The following is a 22,631-nucleotide window of genomic DNA, read 5'->3' on the forward strand; positions in this document are numbered from 1 at the left end:
GGGAATGCCTCTAAGCTAGAGAACTGAAACTAGCATTGATGGGGCAGGCTGCCACTAATAGGCACAGGCCTGTATCGTTTCTGCTTTGATTATTTTCTATGTCATCGAGTAGATACTTGTTATTTTCAACACTCTGCCCAGTTAGCATCCATTATGTTGGCTTGTTTTCTAAAGTGCGAAGTTTTGATCTGACCTCCCCTGTGCCAGTTGCACATATCTGATTGGGTTAACCACATGCATCCCTCAGCTGACAGAAAAATCCTCAAAAAGGACACCTGTATTCTTGATAGGTCTACAAAAATCATAGGTCTCTTCCACCACAACTAAGATAATGAAGTTAATTTCCTTTCAGTGAAGTAAATGGGTACTCTTGGAATACAGTCATTCAGAAGATGTTTCTGTAGATACTGTCTCCTTACTCAGTTACTTGTGGTACAACACCTACACAGAGACACATTTTAGGAAGCTGGCTAGAACTTGTAAGAGGAGTTCATTACCAGTTGTGTGCTGTCCTTCTGTGAGATTTTATCTCATCATTATCTGAGGTGGGATAATGATGTTGTTTACCCATGGGGAAAGCGCTTTGAGACTGAGGGAGAAGTATTATGATTACAGGATAACCTTGGAGGCTTACTTCCCAGACTACAGTACTCATCATGTTCCCATCCACTTGGCATTTTTAGTTTCGTTACAATGCTAGGCAGGGAAGTATCCTTGAAAAGAACTTCTCCATGTTTCAATATCTGAAGCACCATTTTTAAATCTTAAGCTTGTAGGCTTTCTCTCTTAACAGCACATCAAATGGGGCCAGTGATGGTACCAAGGTAAAATTCACTCGTTTTCAAAACAGCCTAAGATGGATAAGGTATCTACCTCAAGCAAGCCATCCACTGCTTTCTCTGTGAGTGACGAAGAGAGACAAGGCACCTCTAAAACATAATTCATCACTTTCCAAGATCTTCAGCATGAATCAGCTTTTAGCCGTTTTTGCAGGAAGCTCCTAAAGAGCTGTTCCATACCAAACACCTGACTTCCATACGGCCAACACTCAGTGAGGCAAGTCCCATGCACCACATCTACTGCAGCTCTCTCTAGAACTGACGCTGGTTCTCCTGAATGAGCAAGAGCATGGGCAGCAATTTTATAAAACCTTCCTGTTATGGTCCAGTGGTGAATCATGGCTCCGCTAGAAGCTATTCAAATGCGAGACCGTAAAACTTTACTAAATAAAGCACCTCACATTCAGATCTGGACTCCGTGCACTGCCTCTGAACTAGTCCAGCTGGCACAACCCTACGACGTGCAGGCAATTGGAAATACAGTGTCAGTTGTCTTCATGCACTAGTGCACGTTACCCTTAGCAGTAGGGAACCGAGATCTTGGGATCAAAGGAAGGAGGTGCAGAAAACAAGCACGCATTGCAGCAGGAGGTGACAGTAAACAGAAACCCTCTCAGTCCACACAGAGAGCTTTTTATTAAGGACTGCTAAAATTAAAGTTCCTTTTAACTTGGTTTTTAAATACTTCACTCCCTTGGCACCTTCTTCAAAAGCACAGTTACAAACCCAGGAGTGCACAGGAAAAGGAAAGTGGTTTAAGTTTGTAGCTCTCCCTTCCTCTAATCTATCTTTTTTGGCTGCATTTAGGTCTAGCCCCAGAAAGTTATTTTTAAACAGGTTTAATTTGCAGAGAATGTGCAATCAGTGATGTTTCTGAGAAATGACTACCAGTTTTATCAGTGTATGCATGTCCCAAGTGCACACAGAAGGGAGAAAAGATAACTCTCCCTTGATTTAAAAAAAAAATAATAAAATGCCAAAAGAGGAGAGAGAGAGCAGGTTCCAAAATGGGAACCAAACATAATAGAGGCTGGATCTTAAATCTCGAAGTACCAATGCAATTTTAAATTAATTTACTACAAGGAAAAAGAAAACACCAAATTTCCCCTCTCCTTTCTTGCCTCCTGTGCCCTCACTTACTTTCTTTCAGTGTCTGGTGTTGACGCGGTGCTGCTGAGACCCAGTGACTCCTGCAAGAGAAGACACACAGCAGTGAGAGCAGATGTGAGAGCAGCCTTTGCCCAGTTTATGCAGAATATCAAATTAAAAAACAAACAAAAATAGATGACCAAAACCAAAGTGTTTACCTCAATTTGGGATCTCAGCTGTAGAGATGTGGGGCTGGCATCAGGTTTCTCCTAAAACAGAACAGATGCCAGGTTAATAAAATGTCCAAACAACAGGAAGAAGAAACTGGAAGCGGAGAAAAAGGAAGAAACAGGATAACAGAACCTTGGGCTACCTCAAAACCTGCTGAATGGGAAACATTAACCTCTCCAGGAGGAACCACTCTCTGGATACATTCTGAAATACTCCAGCAAAAGCTAATTCTATTCCTTATCACTGGAGGTTACAGAAAAATGTAAGATTGCCACACAGAAGGGATTCAAAACTTAACAGGAGGAACGAGTTGTTTTCTCTAAATGGTCAATGCTTAAAAGATGCTCATGGAAAAGGCCTGTTACTCCTTTCCGTATTTCAGAATTCCCTCCCTTATATATTTATTAGTGATTTCTTGTTAAGCCACTTGGTGTCTCTAGGCTCTGTACAGGGTTCTAAAAAGGTTACAGTACCTGACAAACATGGGGGACAGAGTGAAAGCTCAGGATCTGTTTCTGTTCACAGACTGCATGAGCCTAAACGTACTTGGCTAGAGCAGACTGTGACTACATACACATCATGAACCATTCCCCAGCCTTCTAACCATTGGCACCTGTGATACAAGATTTACAAAAAACATAATTTACAAATGCTTAGCTACAACAAAAAAATTGCTGTTTTGAAACTTTAAGGTATCATTTATAAAGAATAATAGATAATAACTAAGTGCGAAAGCAGTATTTTTCACTAAATATTTTCTATTCCAAGCCAGACAGAAAATGCCAAGTCAGTTCACTGCCAGATAAAATAACCATTTTCCATAGCCCAGTGTTCAGGGCGTTGCTCAGTGACAGTGCATAAGAGCCAGGAACAATGCCTACAACTTTTGGGTCCCAATTATCATACTAACAATGTGGCGAGAAAAAACATTCACAGGCTTTAGTTTCTCAAATGAATAAAATAAAAAATGAGTTTCAGAAATTAGGCAGTTGAGGTTTGGGGTTATGCATCACAAAACATCCTTTGGTGAAAATACCACTACCAACAAGAACTTTCCTCATGTAGGTATCTGTATTTCTACTACAGCTGTGGATTAAAAAGAAGCAAAGATATAAAAGATGCAAAAATTACACTATACCATCACACAACTTATTAGTTAAATTCAAGATGATTTGCTGACAATTTGTTTTAAAGAATAATACGCAGGAAAAAAATCAGCATTGAAAGAGCATTTTCTTTTAACGGGCTGAAAATACCAAGAGGATTCTGCTCTGTTTCAGCAAGGTCTGTTTTTCACACAGAGATGTGCCAACAGGATGGACTTCAAAGCACTTTCCCCCAAATATCTGGGATATAATCAGCTACTCCAGGACCCAGTCACTGAGGCTCCCTTCGTAGTCAATAGAGAGGCAGCAACTCCTACAGAGTAACTCGCCTGGCTGGCTCCCGATGCCTCAAGTTAGACGAGGTGAGTCCCACTCGTGGTATCTAATTTAAGACTGTTAGCCAGCTACCTGAAAGGCACCTAGCATTAACAACGAGTCTGGCTCTAGTCAGTGGGAAAATTCCAACTGGAATGATGAACAAATTATAGTTATTTGTCAGGACGGAGACCTGCAATTCTCTGCTTGATCTGCATGTGAAGCAGTGGGGGAGCCTGCTTATGACCAGCTATTCTCAACCAGCTCTACCCCTAGAGAAGTCGGTACTGTAACCAAAGGGCCAGCGTAGCTGAGTAAGCAACCACAGTCGTCCACACGCTCAAAAAAAAAAAAAAAGACACGGATTTATTTCTCAATCCTGGAGGTCTTTCTGTTCATGCATTCCTCAGCCCACATATAAACCTCTTATCTCTGTGAAATTGTACTTCCTATGCCCTTTGTTTACTGAAAGGGTGACAAAATGTTCTTAGCATTTAATACAAAAAGGAAAAGTAGACACAATTTTCTGGAAATGCAGCCTTTTAATGCTGAACAGGAAACTGCCGCTAAGTGCCATGAAGTGGTGTGGGATTAGCGCTCCCAGAAAGTTTGCAAGGGCAGAGGAGCCCAGCCTGCTGACGGCCCCGGCAGCCCGAAGGACACAGAGTGGCTCATTGCCACGTGCTTGGTATTGAGCATTCAGGGCTGACACGGGGTCATTGCTCAACTCGCGGGTTTTGCCTAAATATGCGCGGTCTGGGTATCTGCTTTTGCTGATCCTACAGCACAGAAAGGGAACTGAAGTCCTAGAGTGGAAGTCAGCACCACAAGGGGACCGCATCCACTCTCTGGCAGCCCCAGCAGGGCTCCTTCTGCAGTTAAGCAGAAGCTGGACTGAGCCCAGGGAAATTCCACAGATGCTCACAGATCAGGGAAGTGAAATTAGCCATTTGGCACCAGGCATCCCTCTCTTTGTCCTTTGGCTCCATCAAAATGGAATCCAAGAAAATTGTTTATCCAGAGAGGACCGTGGGCACACCGCTGCAGCCCTCCTCGCCCACTGGCTCACCCTGGCCTCGCAGCCCGCAAGGAGGAAGGGAGCAGAAGCCCCGTGCCCCAGACATGTCTCATTCACGGGCACCTCATTTGTCCACTGACTGGCAGACGGCTGAGAAATGGAGCATTTTACAAGCTATCACGTCTTCAAGTTTCATGTAGTCAGGAAGGAGAATCCACTGTGCGTCCAACATGCCTTTAGATCCCAACTTCTCAGCAGTAAATATTCCACTTTCTGATGATTTATCTGTTGCCTTAAAAAGCTGCCTGCTGCATTTTTTTTTTAATAATGCAGTTTTTGTAAATTATCATTTACAAGATGCTATCTGGATTCCCAAGGCCTTATAAAAGTCTTTTGCTTGAGCAGTTGCTCGTGAATTTGTAGCCTGAGATTGCAATTAGATGGAAAGTTACCATTTTCAGCCTAAAATGAAAACTATTCAGATGAATAGCCAGCTGCATCCTGTGTAACAAAATCCTAAAAAAAGCTGACTGTATTTGCTTTCTTTTTTCCTCACTGTCAAGCCCACCCTGTCTGAACAGGAGCAGTTTTATATGATCAGGATGACTGGAGGACAGAAGCAAGGACAACTCTCCTCTTCCTCCTCTAAAACTTTGCAGTGCTGGAATGCAAAACACCCGACAGTCCTGTATTACTGCGATTATAATACCTACCCCCATTCCACTTCCAACAGAATGATGTTTTTGCTATTACTATTTAGACAAGAAACCAAAGGAAAATACTTAGGAAAATATTACTAAATGACTGAAATTCTGGCACAGGTTTTGATCACGGATCACAGAAATTTTACCAACCTGGACTAATTCTATTTATTTAGGTTGAAATCTGTTAAGCCTTATGTTACAAATCCACAGGTCGTGTTGACTTTAATACATCAGGATCAAAGCCTTTTTTCTATCAAGTACTAAGTCTAGAAGGTTGAGAAAGCCTCATGTTGTTGGCATGCTATGTAGCACGCTACATCTTTTAAAAAAATATTTCCAAAGATTGGTTTCATGAAAGTACATCTTTCACCATTCTGAAGTGAATCTTAAAAATGAAACATGGGAGAGCTTGGGTTTATAGAAGACGCCGCTGCAGTAGCAGCCACCACTAGCCTGCATTTCCAGCGCTCTGGTCTAGACGAAGCAGGCGTCAGGGCGATCGGCATTTTCTGTCCTTGCAGCCTGCTGCCCCAGATAACTGCCCGCCACGTGGATCCATGAAGCTTGTCTGCTGCGTACCAGACATTCATGCCACTTGCACACTAAGCAAGGGTTTGTGCAGGAAATCTACTGATCTGAGAAAGTACCGGCAGACTCCTTAAAACTATGTGATCAATCCAGCATTTTCCAAAAGTGTCTGATTTACTTGAGTGATGTCTGGATTTAAAGGGTCCTTTCTGAAGGACTCACTGCACACAGACACTATCGATGTATATTGCACATGTCCCTTACACTGTATAATTCACAGCACCTGCGATTTGAAGATTCTAGGCAAATGGAGATATTCAGAAATTGTATCCATCCCCCAGGAAATCCCATAAGAAAGAAGGCAAATGGTAGCTTAACAGCGGTTTGTCCAGCTCCCCTCTGGGTCCAAGGTTATCACCATACTGGACCTCAAATACTGATTTTAGGGCCAGAGGAAGCTGATAAAAATTACTAATTCTAGCAGACAAGGGAAGGTGAGTGGGCACGGCTGTGCCCAGGTGTTGCCCCTGGCTGCGCTGTGGACGCTGCCAAAAGTGGCCACCGAGCTGAAGGGGTAAGGCTCAGGTGGTCTGGTGCACGAGAAGTGTGTCAGTGATATTTTATTTTTCTCCCAAATCTCTCATATTGAAAGAAAAGGCAATTTGTGAGCTTAATGACCAGGAGTTGTGGTTTATGCTTCAACCCTTAAGTTGATCACTTCAGGGCCCAAGAAAGAAGCTTCCTTTACAGGTAGCTTTCCTGTTTACTTTGTTCACTGTGTGATTTATCAAGTCATTAGGTTGCAATTTCTCTTCAAATAATTAAATAATTTCTAAATAATTAATTAAAAAAATCTTAAGTAATTTCTAAATAATGTCATTTCTGTTTTATATGGTATCATCCTTGTAAACATGCTGAAAACAGTCTTACTGTCTTTTATGAATTAGGCCCGGGAAATGCATACGGGAATAAAGTATTAAAGCACAAAGCGTACAGGGAAGAGGCTTGAAACACATTTCCTGACTGTAACGACAGGCTCTGAATTCATGAGGGACCTTTCCTCCTGCTGTAACTTCAGTTCAGTTGTTCTGAGTGCAACACAAGAGATAAGGGAAATCTCTGCCTATCTGAAGGTATGACTGTTCTGCTACTGAAATACACGAGCGCGGTGGAGGAAAGCATCCAAATGGAAACCTGGGCACCCAGAGCAGGGCTTGTGCGTTCTACAAGAGGGCATTTGTGTATTTTAATTACCTCAGCATTAAGCTTCATCTACGTTCGACACTACAACTTCGTCAGTTTAGGAAATTACATTTATTGAATGAATCCATTTCAATTAGAAATTCATGAACCTCTTCACAGTTTCTACCACAGGAGCTGTATGCATCTAAATTATAAATTTAAACATTCCTGTGCAGATCCCAAGACAGGATTAATCTCACTCTGCAGACAGCAACTGTGAAAAGTGAGAAACGCACAAGTGCTGGGGAAATTTAGTGACATAACCAATGGAAAAGACGACTGAAGTGCTCATAAATTTTTAAATAATTTTAGGAAACCATTTCCACAGGTGTAAACAAAGCACCTACAGCAAAAAAACTTCTGCAAGAAAGTTCTGAAAGTCTCTTCCCCCAAACACCCTCCCTGTTTGCTCTGAAGGCGCACTGCCTGCTCCAGTCTTGCTACTGGAGTGATTAACCACCACCACCACATCTGACAGACAGCCGGAGCACCACAGGGCTCTAAGCATTTGTTTTGCTCGGAAAGCAGTCGTTCTGCCTGGAGTCCTCCATCACACATCACATTTCAGGCTCTGCAGAGGTTCTGGAGAAGGTGCAGGCAAGCCTGTGTGCAGGGACCGTGCAGGCACACAGGTGCTTAATGGAAATTGCCTAGGAGGCACTAGCCACGCGTCACGGAGCAGAATATAGAAATAAAAAGCCCTATCCCTGTGGCTACTGCCTCAGCAAGTATTTGAAGGGATTACCCGGCTCAGTGAGCTTCCAGGGGTACAGATCAGTAGAAGTCCCGTTTTGAGGCTCAGACTGCTGCCTCCGGTCCGTCCTTCCACCGCAGCCATTTTGGTGGAGAGAGGAGAAGCTTTTTGCTCCACTGCTCCTACACGTCAGGGCCAGAGCTGACACAAGCTAAACGATAACATTCTGCAGCAGCAGCAAAACGCTGGACCGAGGAAAAGAACTATGCAGGAGAAATGGTTAAAAAATGGGATTTCAACCAAGTAAATACTTCTACACATGAAATAGCAGTCCAAAAGTCTCAATGCCTCACAAACAACACAGACATAGGCCAAATCTTAGCTTAACTACTGATGATGGTAGCTTCAGAACAAACACACCGCTACAGCACTCACGTGCCTGCTTTTAGCAGTAGGCATGAAAGAAAAACCATGCCTCTTAGCTTGATGCAGGTGCTGGACCTATCGAACGTAACACGTCACAGGGAGCAGTGCTTGACATTCTCCCCTCTACCAACAATAAAAGCACAAGTGGTTGTTTTTGTTTTTTTCCCCCAAGTGAAATACATTGCATTCAACACCAAGGTTGGAAGCCACAGGGGCTGAAAAACATTCTCCAGTGATTTTGAAAAACATAATTCATTAGTAATTACAAAGGAACGACAGCCTTTGTAAAGCTCTGTAACAATAAAAAGCTACGCAGAGCTAACTCATAAATCCATTCGTAACAAACAGAGTCTGAACCCAGTGAAATTACAGCGCAGACAGAGAAAAAAAAAAAAAAAACAGCAGCAAAAGGCTTCAGAGAAAGGAAGGTCGATACAAGAACACAGCTTTCTACGTGGGAAAATCAGATACATTCTCATCAATTTTCCAAACAAGCTGAAGCAAGCCCAAAGCTACGGTAGCTCTCTCTGTGCTAAAAATGTAATAATGTAAAGGCATATATATGCAACCGGGGCACTGCGGGTCTTTGATTGATGTATTTTACACCCATTACCCAAATACTAAAATGGTAAAACTTCTACGCTGGTGTAACTGCATCTGCACTAGAGCTGTTGCTGGTATAAATAGGACCTGTCATAATTGACTAAAAGTCCTGATGTCTGTCAGCATTAACAGCTAAACTTCTGTTGTTCAAGTATAGCCAAAAAATACTTAACGTGAGGAGAAACAGTGATAGAAAACAACACAAAAGAGGTGGGGTTTCAGGAAGCTCGTGAGGGTGTTCGTGGCATTGGGGAGAACTGTGATCTTTCAGGTGGATGAAAAAATAGCCAAACACATCAGGAATGTTTAAACACGAAGTGAGAGGGTAAGTAAGCAAGCACACAGCTTTGTTATAGCGTGCTCTGCGGTGGGAGCAGCCTGGGTGGGCAGATGCAAAAGCTGTGGCAGCAGCAGCACAGGGGACAGGCTGGGACTGGGGGACCAGGCTTTGTGCCCAGTGTGTCCCCACAGAGGTGTGCTGGCACAGGACAGGTACCTGCACACCGAAACAGGGATCTGGCATCTCCGTGAACTGCACGCTGCCCCCACCCCTTGCTTTCCAGCAACTACAGGGTCAGGAATTTAGAGTGGTTTTGAAGTGAAACACTAACAGTGTTGCAGATAAGGGGACAAGAATCACAAGCAGCTCCTCATCTTTACAGCCACAGAGAGTATTCCAAACTTCTCCTGAGTATCAACAGCTTTGGTCAGCTTTTATGCACCTTTCAAATTCAAAATACCAGTATCCTGGTTATGTTCCGTCTCCTTTTGTAAAGCATTTCTCAGAACTTACTGATTTTTCATTTCCATGTATACAATGCTGTACTACCTTTATTATTAAGCTTATTCACCATTTTCCCAATTTTTCTTCAGTATTTTCAAGAAGCACAGAAGACATGTTTTGGTTTTGAAAACGTGCAAGGAAAGAAAAATGCAGTCTCAGGCTAAGACTGATGCCTCAAGGAAACTTCTACAGCCGTACTATAAATCCTCTCAAACAGACATGCCATGGAAACGCTGGTAACACAGATCCACTCTAAGCTGTATTGGTATTGATTATGCATTTGTGCACATACAAGCCACTATCCATGCCTGCAGCAGACAAAATTTCAGGTGATCTATATTGCAAATGAATACAAGCTTGTGAGTTGAATCAACTGCTACACCAAAATCCCAGGGGTTCTGGTGAGTTTGGTTGTTATTGTGGTACTGCTATTTTTACAAGCATACTTACACTTTGACATAATTCATTATACTAGCTAACATTAAAAAAAAAACACACCTCTATGTTGTTTTCACTTTATGTTGTACCAAACAGTAGGTTATCAATGAGTTTTTCAGAAGATCTGCAGCAGAAAAACTACAGCTGACTTTGATTCGCTAAGGCCTTAAAAACATTGGTGAAATTCTGGAGTAGGCAAATAGGAAGAAAGCGCTATTCATTAAAAAATCCACAAAGAAGGTTTTTTTTGTATTGCCACAGATGCATGGGGTACCAGTAATCAAGTCCTTCATTTCAGGAAAAAAGAAATATTCTGCATTACTTTCATTCTGGGAAAGCTGTGATTTGCTTTACTTGGGGAAAAAGGAGATTGGTTAAAAAAAAAAAGTTACAGAAGTTACCCAATGGAAAACAGGATGTTTTAGTTTAAAACTTTCCCCTCCAGCTTTTTTTTTTTCTGTCTCTAATTTACGTCATGCTCATAATCTGCAATGCATTTTATGTCAGAAACATCCATCATTATAGTTACTGTCACGTGCAGACTGGCTACTGCAGTGAAGTGAGACAGTTCTCCCATCTCATTTATTTCAGCCACCTCACCTTACAGAGGCTCAGAACAGCAGAACACATTTGAAAGAGATCTGTATCTTCCTATTCCTTCTCTTGGATCCTTTAGCTAAGGCTGGGTGCCAGCCTTACTTCTGTGACCACCCTGCTTTGGGGGGCATGTTGGCAAGCAGGCAGAAGAGCTCCACAGCCAGGGTACCGCTATCGGGCCACGCTCTTCAGTGCTTGCAACCTACTCCTGGCTTCATACTCCTGGGGGAAAATCTGCACCTATATTCAAGCTGCTGATTTTAAAAGGTCTGTATATAGAGAGGCATGTACACATATTTTGTGTCTTCTTTTTAAATGCGAAACTGAGCCTTCCAGAACATGACTAAAACCTTTATTCAAGAAAAACTACCATATTTAAGACTTTCTCACATCCAGCACAGAATTACTGAAAGTTTTAGCACTACTCCTCAGGAAAGAGATTTTTTTTTTCCTTTCAAATTTTTAGGGAAGTGCAAGAGTCCAACAGAGAACAGGAACAGAGGTAACAGAAGATACAACGGAGATTTAAGCTATGCAAGTATGTGAACCACATTACCCCACATCCCCAGTGAGTAGTCTTATTGTGAGGATATGCCTACATGCACATCTACTGGTTTTCTATTCTTTCCATGAAGAGATTCAAACAGCCTGGTATACTGATATGACGCAGAAAGAATTAAGTCAAAACTTTTGTGTAACATGGATTCTTGCTTTACAGCTGACAGCAGAACTACACCTCTTTTTTTTTTTGCTTTCAGGTTACAAACACCATCAGCTACAAGCTCAAAAATACAGAAATCCTGAACTCAGAGCATCACAGCTCTAGCCTTCAATCTAGTCATTTTCAGTGGTTTAGACTCAGTAGGCCTTTTCTGCTGATTTGCACTTTCAGTTTAATTTTTTTTATCCAGTTTTGCTCCCGTTAGCAACTTGTGTCCATCATTCCATGAGAAGACTGCAATCAGACATCCATAACGAGATATGCTGTTTGTGTCATCATTCAGAAGCAAGGGGTTCGTGAGGTTTGCCCCCCATTTAAGCTGCTCTGTCTGTGGTAAGCGCAGAAATCCAACTAAGAAAAGGTTTTGAAAAGTTTACTATCAGAAACTTGTGTCAGCAAAAAAATCCAGTCTCTGCTAACATTTTTTTTTTTTATTACAATCAGCTCATTTCAAAGAAGCAGTTTGTTTCGAGATCCTTTTTAAGAAGGCACACTTGAAGCAGAAAAGAAACTGGTTACAGTGGTAAATGCTTTAATATTTTTTTCTTCTTTTAAAATCTGACATTTAAAAACAGAATCAATCTGATTTTGTTTCCTACATAGGCATGTGAAACTGACCACCCCAAAACTAAGCTGGACAATATGAATCCATTCCCTAGAGCTATGCACTGAAGTGTTTGCTCTCAACCTGCATAAACGCACTCCAGGAATGTGAGGGGGAGCGGAAGAGAGACAGAGGTTGATAGTTGGATGCTAACTTCAAAGCCTCTTCGAAAATGAGGGAGAATTAATTTCTTGAACAAGAGAACTGAAAACAAATTAACCATATTAATGCAAAAAAGGGTTAGCCCACAAATTGCTAGTCTCTATTTATACCTCCTCCCTGCTATAAAAACTGCCTTTGATAAAGAGACTTTCAAATTAGTCATTTTCTCTTTACCTTTGAAACTGAAGCCTGTATTTGATGGATGCTTTGGGCCAGACCCTTACTGACTGAAGCCTTCATCGCTGGCCGTCACATGATGATTATCATCAAACTGAATTACGAATTAACTCTGACGCATTGTATCGTATTTTTAGGCCCAGAGATGACATGCAAGGTTGTTCCCATCAGAGTGAAAAAATATTACTGAAGCCCAATAGCTGTTTGGCACATCGCAGTGTATTTACAAACAAGGCACGCAGCATCCTGGTTCTCCGAAGGCCTCAGTTCCACAGCCTCTATCTCAGTGTTTACAGGAAAGGCAGCGGTCTCTGTGACACGAAGATAAAGCCAGCTGGGGCTCAGACACTTCAGTGAGCATTTGTCTGATAATGTTAAAGTAGTTATTATGGACTTCTACACAGTTATGATAGAAATCTGTATCTACACAATTATTGGTAGATGGATTCTTGACTGGCTCTTTACATTTAAGCAAAGGCTGCGGCTAGAAACTCTTACGGCATTGATTCTTATGTTGGTAAGGGTTAAACTGACAGCTTCAAGCAGGCCATTAACCCTTCCTGCTGCTGAGCCAGCTCCAGCCAGTTGTTGTGAAGCTCAGTCGTGCTGCTACACGGGCATCACCAGCGCAGGGTTTTGCCCCGGCATGCCCACCAGACAGCAGAAATACAGGCTTCAGTGATTCTCGGGTTTAATAGGCAACACGCATGGCCCTGTGGATCTGTCATACAGCTGTATTGAGGGGTATGGGGCTCAGAGATGTCCCCCAGAAGAGGACAGGAGGACAGGCCCCTCTCCCTGCTTCGAGGCCAGGCTCAACTCCCTGCTCCCCTCAGCCCAGTGCCGCGCCGCCTCTGGGCTGGCGCGCAACGGCAAGGCCCGGTTTTGCTTTGTGTCTGTGTGGTTTTACACGGCGTGGCAGTCATCCCGACACAGAGCAAGTCAGGACCTCTTCCAAACAAAAGGCTGACTGCTGAACAATGAGCAAACCTAGCACTAAAAGTGTCTGGGGAGAACAAGTAACGATGCCAGCGTTAGGTGCTGCTTGCATACAGCGCGTTTGGGCTTTGGCGAGTAGCCTTTCTTCTGTGGCCACTGAAACTCAGCCCTGCGAAATCTGCCAAGAGAGCTGCCACTGCTGCTCCAGGCAAATCATCTGCAGCCATCATCCACAGCCATGCACACAGAATGAGGAGTGCTCCAGCAAAACCTTACAAACGCTTCTCTCCCACACATTTTCTCCCCGCACTGCTACAACACATATTCACAACTCAGCTGGTTAGACTATTTTACTCCTGAAGAGGCAACTACGAGCGTCCCAAGTTGCACTCCAGCCTCTCTCTCCACCGGACCGTGGGCCACACTCGACTTTAAGGACACAAGAACTGGCCAAGCAGAAGCAGGTGAAGCTCAAGCGCAGCACGGACTTGTGCTCCAAGAGTCACCTGCAGCTGTTAGGTGTTCAGCGGCCCAGCGGGTCCAAGCAGCACATGCACTTCATTCCAGCAAAGCCTGTGCAAACTTTGTACTCGCTGACGCACCCTCTTAGTCACCTGACCCACTCAGTGTCGTATTTTACTATTAAAGGAGCACTGCTGTCACAGTTAATCAAGTTATAGTGTTAAAAATGCTGACATGCGTTGCTTTTAACTTCTATAACTTGCCTTCCTAATGTCCATGAAGTGAAACATACACCTCAGCGACCAGTAACCATTTCTGTTTGGAGGCCCTTTCCTAATTGCGCTAACTGGTGTCTTTACACAGCCTATCCCACAGCACAAGAGCTGGCCATGATTTGCAGGGATGTTCTGGTGGACTAGGTAGAACTAGCAAATCCAGTCAGTGTGCCTCACCTGTGCTGGCACAGGGAAGGTTCAGCCCTACACATGCCTCAGCAGAACTGAACAGCTGGATAATTGGAAAGAATCACTGGATCACACAATGGGTTGGGTTGGAAGGGACCTCAAAGACCATCTAATTCCAGCCCCCCTGACATGAAAGAGACCACTAACAATCAACGAATGCAAGAAGTGCCTTTGTAACCCTGGAGCACATCTAGAGCATGCATTCTCCACATTAGGCCCAGTTGATTTAATGGCAATATAAATGATGTCTTTCGCTGTCTTCCTGCAGAAACTTGGGTCTTCATCGTGACTCCTACTCCACATGACTAAACCAATCATCTTCTGTATGAACATTGAACAGAAACGGTCAGTCCAAGAACAGAAAACCAAAAACCCAGAGGACAAGTGAAACACTACAGGCAACCAAATAACAAAGCACCAGACTAGAAGTGACAAAGGAAATGCTGAGAGCTGGAACACATACATTGTAAAAGTTAAGACCAAAGCAGACTGTACACTGCAAACCTCAAGGTAAGAGGTGTTGTACCAGACCTCATCCTGGACAAAGATAAAGCATCTGGAATAAAGAACCATCAGCAGAACAACTGACAGAAACAACCAAATGCACAAACCTCTCAAACAGAAAGGCAGCAAAGGTACAGAAGAAACATAATACTCATAAATACCATGTCCAGAGACCCTCACTCCCCTTAACAGCATTGCAGTATTGCTATGAGCAATGATAACTCTCAATTACAACCTAAGAGAAACAGAATTCAAAAGCTTTAGACAGTTGAAATCTACTGAAGCCAAATCCCTACAGTGAATAATTTGCTGCCAAGCACTTGCGTGCTGCTTTGTCACTGCTGGCAAACCGCACGGAGCAGACATCGCAAGCTGCCTGATTGCAGCAAGCAAAGGGTTTGCTGAGGGAAGGGAGCATGCTATGTCTTGTCTCATCTGCCCTCCCAGCAAAAACCTTACACATGCAAAACCTGGCGAACAAATGACCAAACACCTTGCCTTTGCAAATGCCTTTGTGTAAGCGGTATGACTCAGTTTGCTGGTAGGCTTTCCAACTAAATTAATTTACTGTGGTAAGGAAAAACTGAGCAAAGTAAAATTTAAGTTGTACAAACACTTGCAAAGGTTTCTAAATGCCTTTTTTTTTTTTTCAGCCAAGACCTGCTTGTTTGGGCAGGTGCTACCAGTGTTATGGGAGCGTCCATGGTACAAATTCCTCTGTTCAACCGCCTTCACGAGGGAAAGGTGCCCTGGCTTCTGCTCAAATCACAACACAAACAAAATGACTTGACTGAAAAAGCTTCATTTTTTTTTTTTCTGCCCAGGCTCCCCTCTAACTAAGCACCTTAGTTTTTTTCCAGGCTATGATCCTAACAGGGTTTAGCTACAACAGCTGGAGGCTCTCATCAGGGCATAGACCATTTCTTTAAGAGCTTTTCTTGTTTCAGCCCCAGTTCTAACCCAAACTGTTCCTCAGTATTATTTTGCCTCTTATTTAATGTTATATGAACTTTGTGAATATGTGCAAACCAACGGTATGCTTACAGTGTCTTATATTACACAAGATTTTGTTAAAAACAAGCCCTTCCTTAAGCATGCAGAGAAAACTTTACACATGCAGTACAACCAGCACGTGACTCTGACCCGGTGGTTTTAGACAAGGCCATTTCTTCTCACAAGTTCAATCAAGACAGTAACTCTAATTACACAAGTTGGTATCACAATTACTTGCTGATCAGTCTGACACTGATGCATTGTATTTAACTTTTTTTTTTTAATAGAATCATTAAGGTTGGAAAAGACTTCCAAGGTCATCAGGTCCAACCACCCCTCTACCACCAATGTCACCCACCAAACCATGTTCCTAAGCACCACGTCCAGCCTTTCCTTGAACACCCCCAGGGACGGTGACTCCACCACCTCCCTGGGCAACACATTCCAATGCCTGACCGCTTTCTGAGAGGAGGAATTTCTCCTAATTTCCAACCTGCAATTCAGGCAAGTTTCCCTGTAAAAATTCTGAAAAAAAAAAAAACGTTTACATTAAGGTGTGTAAAGCAACAGTTTTCCTGTAAAGATTCTAAGAATTGAACAGGCTTTTGCCATGCATACAGCTTATATTCTGTAAGCTATTAACAATGTTTATTTTAAGCTTTATTTTAAGGCAGGAGGTACAGACTATTCTTCATTTCCACATTTAGTGAAATAAAAATAATACATTAGCAAATGTAGCTGAAACTACAAAACAATCTCTCATATGCTACACCAGGCTATCACAGATTTATCGACAGGTACTGATACTACAAATTAGATCAAGTGTACTGCAGTGTACTTAAGGTGCTACTTACTTCTCTAAAGATACTATGGGTGTATATACTTCCATTGGCTTTCAAACCAACACAAGACACACAGTGCAGTTCATCAATATCACATATTTTCCCTGTCTTTCTAGTCTGCTACTCATTTAGCTTAATCCATGACCCTTCTAACATATACATTTTGAATATTGTCTTTCAAAGACATCCAGGGGTTAGGACAACAAAGTATTTAACCACGTGCCCATCAACAGTACTCACATGCTTAACTTTTGGCATGTTTTTGTATGCTTCAGTGGATGGAGACCTGATCCCACATACAGGGTACAAGCAGTAAGAGTACAAGTTTATAAATACTGTAAGATACTTTCATTTTGTATAGAATGGAATTGTAGTGTCTGTAGAAACTGCAGCTTTCATGTTTCACAATGCATAATCTACAACTTCTACACAACCAAACTTTTAGAGGATAAACAGATCTTTAATCTTTTTTCCAGATTTGAAAAACACTCACTGTCCAAGCATGTCCTGAGACTCTTTGTCAATTCATAAGATCACAGAAAGAAAGACGACAAGACAGTGAAAACCATTCAGTGCTATGAACAAGTGGGAAGCTGCAGCAATGACAGGAAGATTACCTGAAGCCAGTTTCATTCTTCACCATTCCTCATAAATACATGCAAATACTCACGCCTAGGAATACTCCTCACACATTAGAGTTCTGTGAGGGCTCCTATGATTGCCAAATTACAAAGGAGGATGTAAAGGATTTTTTTTAGTCTTGAAGGATCTATTTCACTTCTGAAAACTAGAAATGCTTCAAATAGAAAATTAAAAAAAAAAAAATCAAAATCAATCCAACAACTATTTTTGCTTTTTTACTTTTTCTTAAGTACTCAGAGTAAATGATGACACTGGACTAGATCCATCAGTTCTACTTGTAATCATTACTGATTTCATTTCATTCTTGTGTCTCCCTGTCCTTGACTGGTGCCAAATTCCAGCTCCCTGTAAAAAATGCTTGGCAAATGTATATACTGAAAGGGAGGCTTACATGCATCTCGCTATAACTTTAAAATGCCAAAATTTAAGCTTGAATAAGCTGAGAGCGCTCATTTGACACAAACATTATTCTTATACTTAAAAAAAAAAAAAAACGCCTCTCAACTTTCAGCTTGAATTAGACACTATGAATTAAACTCAACTTAGCTTTCTATATTAACAGACTTATTTGTTCACTCCTCCAGTACTGTTCAGATTTAACTAAGAAGCAACTTTCAACAGCCCAACACTGCATGTTTCAGAAAGCAGTAAATGGATTCTCACAACTTGTGCAGCTGCCCCCCACCTCGCCAAGGCCTTGACATGCCTGCAAAGATTGAAAATGCTGCTACTGTTGTTTAGGTACTAAAATGTGAGGTTATCTCAGTAGATCACTCCCACTCCAGCCGCTTTGCTGGCTATGCAAGATATCTGCAGTAAAAACTGTTCTTCATGGCCTTTGCCTGTTTGCTACTAAATTCATCTGTTTTCTTTGCACGTCCTTGGCTTTTCTAACACTTGCAAATGCTCATCTTTTATACCATCCCTTTCTATCACTTCAAGTCCGTGTTAGAGGACAAAGACATTTTGAAGTTTACTGAAAAAAGAAAAACATCAGCTGGTCAGAATGAAAAATATGAATGATCCATTTGCTTTAGTATCCTGAAAATCACTTTCTTAGTAGCAACAAATGTATTTGTAATGATTATTTTCAACAAACCTAAAAATAATGAAACTGTCTTCATTAGTCCATTTAAAATAGGCAGAGTTACAGAAGTAAGACCACTGAAGTTTCAAGATACAGGCATGCATGGCTAATTGAAGCCTGTCTCTCTCTTTCCTTCTGCATCCCCACCTAACTCTGGGCGTTCTCTAAGTCATAGATTTTGGTGTGTCCTCCACACTAGGGAAAGAGGAAATAAAACTCTTCAAAGAAGAGAAAAAGTCCTCTCTAGATTTGTCTTCTGCATGTTATGCACATTGTAATGCCTCAAGAGATTTGATTTTTAGAGCTGTTTTTACTATGTGCCATCCTACTCTCTGTGCGACCTACTCCCAAGGGATTTTTCCACACCTACAAACTTAGAAAAGTGATTTATGTGGTGACCATGAAACACCATGCACTGCTATTCCCAGGAAGAATAAAAATAAAACAAAACCCACTCAACCTCGAGGATATGCCTCCCACCAGGAGAGCAGGTGGGTTCAGGTCTGTTGTACTGCTTTGAACTCTCCTGTTTATACTGCTGAAGAGAAAACAGCAGCTCTGTAGGCAAAATTGGAAAGAGCACACTGCGATGGTCAGAAGAGAATATGAAGTAAAGCTCAAATGCACAGGAGACTATTTCAGAAGACGGTGCTCCTTGGGTGAACAGCTTGAGACAAGATCAGCAACGCAGTATTGATGCATCTGTAGATTACATTTGACAGTATTCAGACAGCTGTGGTCTCCTAATGGACAACGAGGCTCCTCACTTCCTGCAAGAAGCTAGCTCAACGCAATACTGAGTGACGGTGCGGTAGGTTCATCCAGAGAACCTACATGGAAAAAAATTTACTCTTCATTATTTTCTTGTGCTCTTCCTGCAAATACTCTGAAAAAAAAAAAAACTCTCGAGGATTTAAGAGACTAAACTGGAATCACTCACGCTATTGCATCAAAAAAAACAAAACATAGCTATTACCGGTGCCTATTCTGCCTCACACTGCACAAGCATATTAGTAACATATCCTCCTACAGTGCTCACAGACAAAATGGAGAATCATTTGCTACAACTAAAGTAAGCACTTCCTCTAGAAGGAAAACAAAAACAATGACACCACACACACAAGAAACAAACCCAGCAATGGAAACTAAAAAGCGTTCCCCATACCTTCCGTGAATAGCATTCCTGAAACAATACAAGAGAAACGTAGAAATTAAGAGAGTCCCTCTTCCAGTTCTGTTACTGACACTTTCCAAATTATCGCAAGGAAGTCACATAAAACTCCTGTGCTTGTATGGGTTTGGAAAGAAGAACCCTTACCTACTGTACACTTCCCAGCTTTGCCAAAGTTGTGAAGCAGCCTGGAAAACCTCAGAAAAGAAACTGAGGAATACAAAAACTAGAACTACATCTCTTTCCCAATGTTCCTTCATATTTGCAACCAATGGCCATTAATGCGCGCCATCTCAACTCAGACACCTGGCTGGCTGAAGAGGGCCCTGCTACTGCAACCGCTCTCTTGTCCAAACGAGCCTTCAAAACCATCAGTGAGAGGATCCTCTGAGAAAGTAACCTCAAAACACCGTGACTATCTCCCGTTCAGTCCCAGCAGACAAATCTCTAAATTCTTACATGGATGCATACATGCTTGTGTACATTTATTACACAGATTAGATTTTACTTAGGCTTGATCACTAAAGGCAGTGGTAGCTTTCTCTAGTGGTCCAAGAAAGCAGAAAGACAACATAGGAGCAAGTTTACAAGAAGCCTGTGAGAGCAAGCTGACAAGCAGATGAAGTCTTGCTGAGCAAGTTAAATGGTTTGTCCTGTCTTATGCTCATTATGCTCAGGACTATTGTCAGGTTCGTCATTTTCAGAGTAAATAGCTGTTCTGAAAAAATAAATACAGGGAAAGAAAAACAAAACAGTCTAACTGCCTTTTTATGACAATCCAATTCCCTGAAAACTCATTCTTCTCAATTTGCCTTGCTTTATTAAAAGTGTGCATGCCAAGCTGAGATAACATCTCTTACTGTTATAATTTTGATCGACACAGCAATTTATGATTTGCTCTTTGGCAACTCCGGTGCAGTCTTTGGCTCTGATTCTGGATAAAAATGCATGAGCAGCTCTGCAGACTTCATGGACTGTGACTACATTTCCACCATTTGCATTAATAAAAAAATTTACTCAACTTCATTTTCCTCCTTAAGCTTCCCCTGTGTTTTGAAAAAAACATTTAGCAATTGTGCTCTGAAAGCAGACTTTGAGGGGAATGTATCAGCAGTTAGCGTTGTGCCCCTAATTAAACCAGCATATTTACGTTCTCCATAAATTCTCTCGGAAGCCGCAATGTAATTGCTTCTATATGCCAATTTTCATAGGTTATGCAAATGTTTTCACATTATCAGCATTGCCTTACTGACTGCTGAAGATAAGGTCCTCATCTAGCAACGCAAAGGAGCCTTAAGCTTTCTCTGCCACGCATCAATAAGAAACAGGAGACATGCACTGAGAGCCTTCTGCTCCTCTAGAAAAATCTCTCCTAACTAAACAAGAGCATTACCATTTCCAGATTACTTAAAGGGACAACTAAGTTTTTTCTTCTTCTCCCCAACCCAGTATCCCTTAACCAGAATACCCTTAATTTTTGCCCTGACTCCTTCAAATACTGATTTATGTTCCTTGGGGGATTGTTCCTTTCTGCAGTTGGAGAGCCTTTCGCATGGCTGAATGAGTGTCCTGAAATTTTCATCAAGTTCAAAGAATGATTATTGCTATAATCACACCTACAAGCTTAATTTATTTTCTTGCTGTTTTCAAAAAAAATTATCTTGGCAAATGAAAATCCAACAATGGCTCACAGCCAACTGTCAAGGAAACACAGGAATGAAAAGCAACAGAACATCCTGTATGCCAAACGCCAGGAACACCAGTAGGTTGTGTTATTTTTCAGTGGCACCGTTTGTCATTAGTCAAATCTGGTCACTGTCCCACCGCAGGCTTTACCACATCCAACCAAGAGACTGGACTTTGTCCAGGGGTGAGGGATCAAACCCAAAGTTTTTCCAACTCTGTGAAATCCATGGATGGAGATCACACATAACAATAACCTCTTAGCCTACAAATTAATATCATGGCAAAATGAAAGAAAATCCTCACAATGTTGTAGATACAAAGTCTGTCCTCTTCATGACAGTCATAATCCACCACCTGAAAAACGTGTTTTCATAAAGAGAAGTCATAATGCTGGGAAAGGCCAGAACCTATTTTACCTGATGTGCCCTTATACTTCTAAAACAATTTTTTGAAGGCAAATCAAGTGAGCACTGCGGAAGTACCCTTTTCTGCATGGTTTTAAACTTTTTTTCATGAAGAACTGTATTTTCCACAGAAAATCGGGGGGGGGGGGGTTACACATGAAAGTAATTTCAGCAGGAGTGTAGGTACTATTTCATATTAATGAAAATCAGATCATAAAATAGCCTATGGACTAAGAAAGTGGCAGTCAAACACTTATATTAAAAACAATAGTGTTTTCTCCATCATAAGACAAGTTTCAGGATATTGTTTTAGAAACAATAAAAAATAAATCAGGATCTTAAAATGCAATTCCATAAAACAAGAGAATGTCCCATGATGGGAAACAACTTATATAAGTAACAATTTTATTTCACGAAGCAGTTATGTGATTCTACATCTATACAATATAGTTTGTCACTTGATCTTAAAGTTACCAGGCACAGGAGGAAAGCAAGAGTGTTTGGTTTGTGTGCGTCACATGAAAATTTAAAAATATTTTCAAAATAAAAGATGTTAACGTTACATAAAACTGAGAAAAAAAAACACACTAATTTTATGGCTTGGTTCTGTTGAAAGGAAGTCTGTATGGCAGTCATGTCAAAACCTGAGTTGACCTCTCGTTTTCCTCTTTACTATAGCATGCAGTAAATAAGGTTGTCAGGGTTCAAGACCAAGTAATTCATTACTAAATTTATGGAAGGCTCCACTACAGAAATCAATAAATAGTGACTTAAGAAGGCAATATGAATAAAGCAACATCTTCATAATACTAACTATTATAGTGGCATAGGTAAATAGGTAACTCTATTTGAGAGGATGGCAAAGATTTTCTTTGCAGTAAGTATATTCCAAATCAATCCAAGGAATATAATTTGCATTGAATAAGTTATTCAGTATTTTGCAGATGACCTCAATGCTGAGACAGGTTATGTCCCATCTTTTTGCAAGGTCACATGTAAATACAGGGGGTTCTCTGGACCTGTTCCATGTCACTCTTACTTATAGACTGATCCTTTCCTGCAAGTCCACAATGGGATGTGCTTTTCAGAATGAGCTGAATATCTACATCAATAAAGAAATCCAAGAGAGCACGTAAATGTGGCTGCTCAGCGATAAGTT

At 41.5% G+C, this 22,631-nt stretch overlaps 1 protein-coding gene across 15 annotated transcripts in view; it reads right to left on the reverse strand.

Moving 5' to 3' along the window:
• Positions 1-22,631, reverse strand: part of SASH1 (SAM and SH3 domain containing 1) — a gene marked incomplete at its 5' end in the record, with an annotated part of 511,807 nt that overhangs the window by 61,643 nt on the left and 427,533 nt on the right. For all 15 annotated transcript variants that reach the window (XM_083830239.1, XM_083830238.1, XM_083830240.1 and 12 more), the window contains 2 exons: positions 1,980-2,029; positions 2,147-2,197. In XM_083830239.1, the coding sequence (XP_083686365.1) occupies positions 1,980-2,029; positions 2,147-2,197 (101 nt within the window). The remainder of the gene's footprint in view (positions 1-1,979; positions 2,030-2,146; positions 2,198-22,631) is intronic.

Source organism: Anser anser (assembly GCF_964211835.1).
Source record: "Anser anser genome assembly, chromosome: 3".
Taxonomy (NCBI): domain Eukaryota; kingdom Metazoa; phylum Chordata; class Aves; order Anseriformes; family Anatidae; genus Anser; species Anser anser.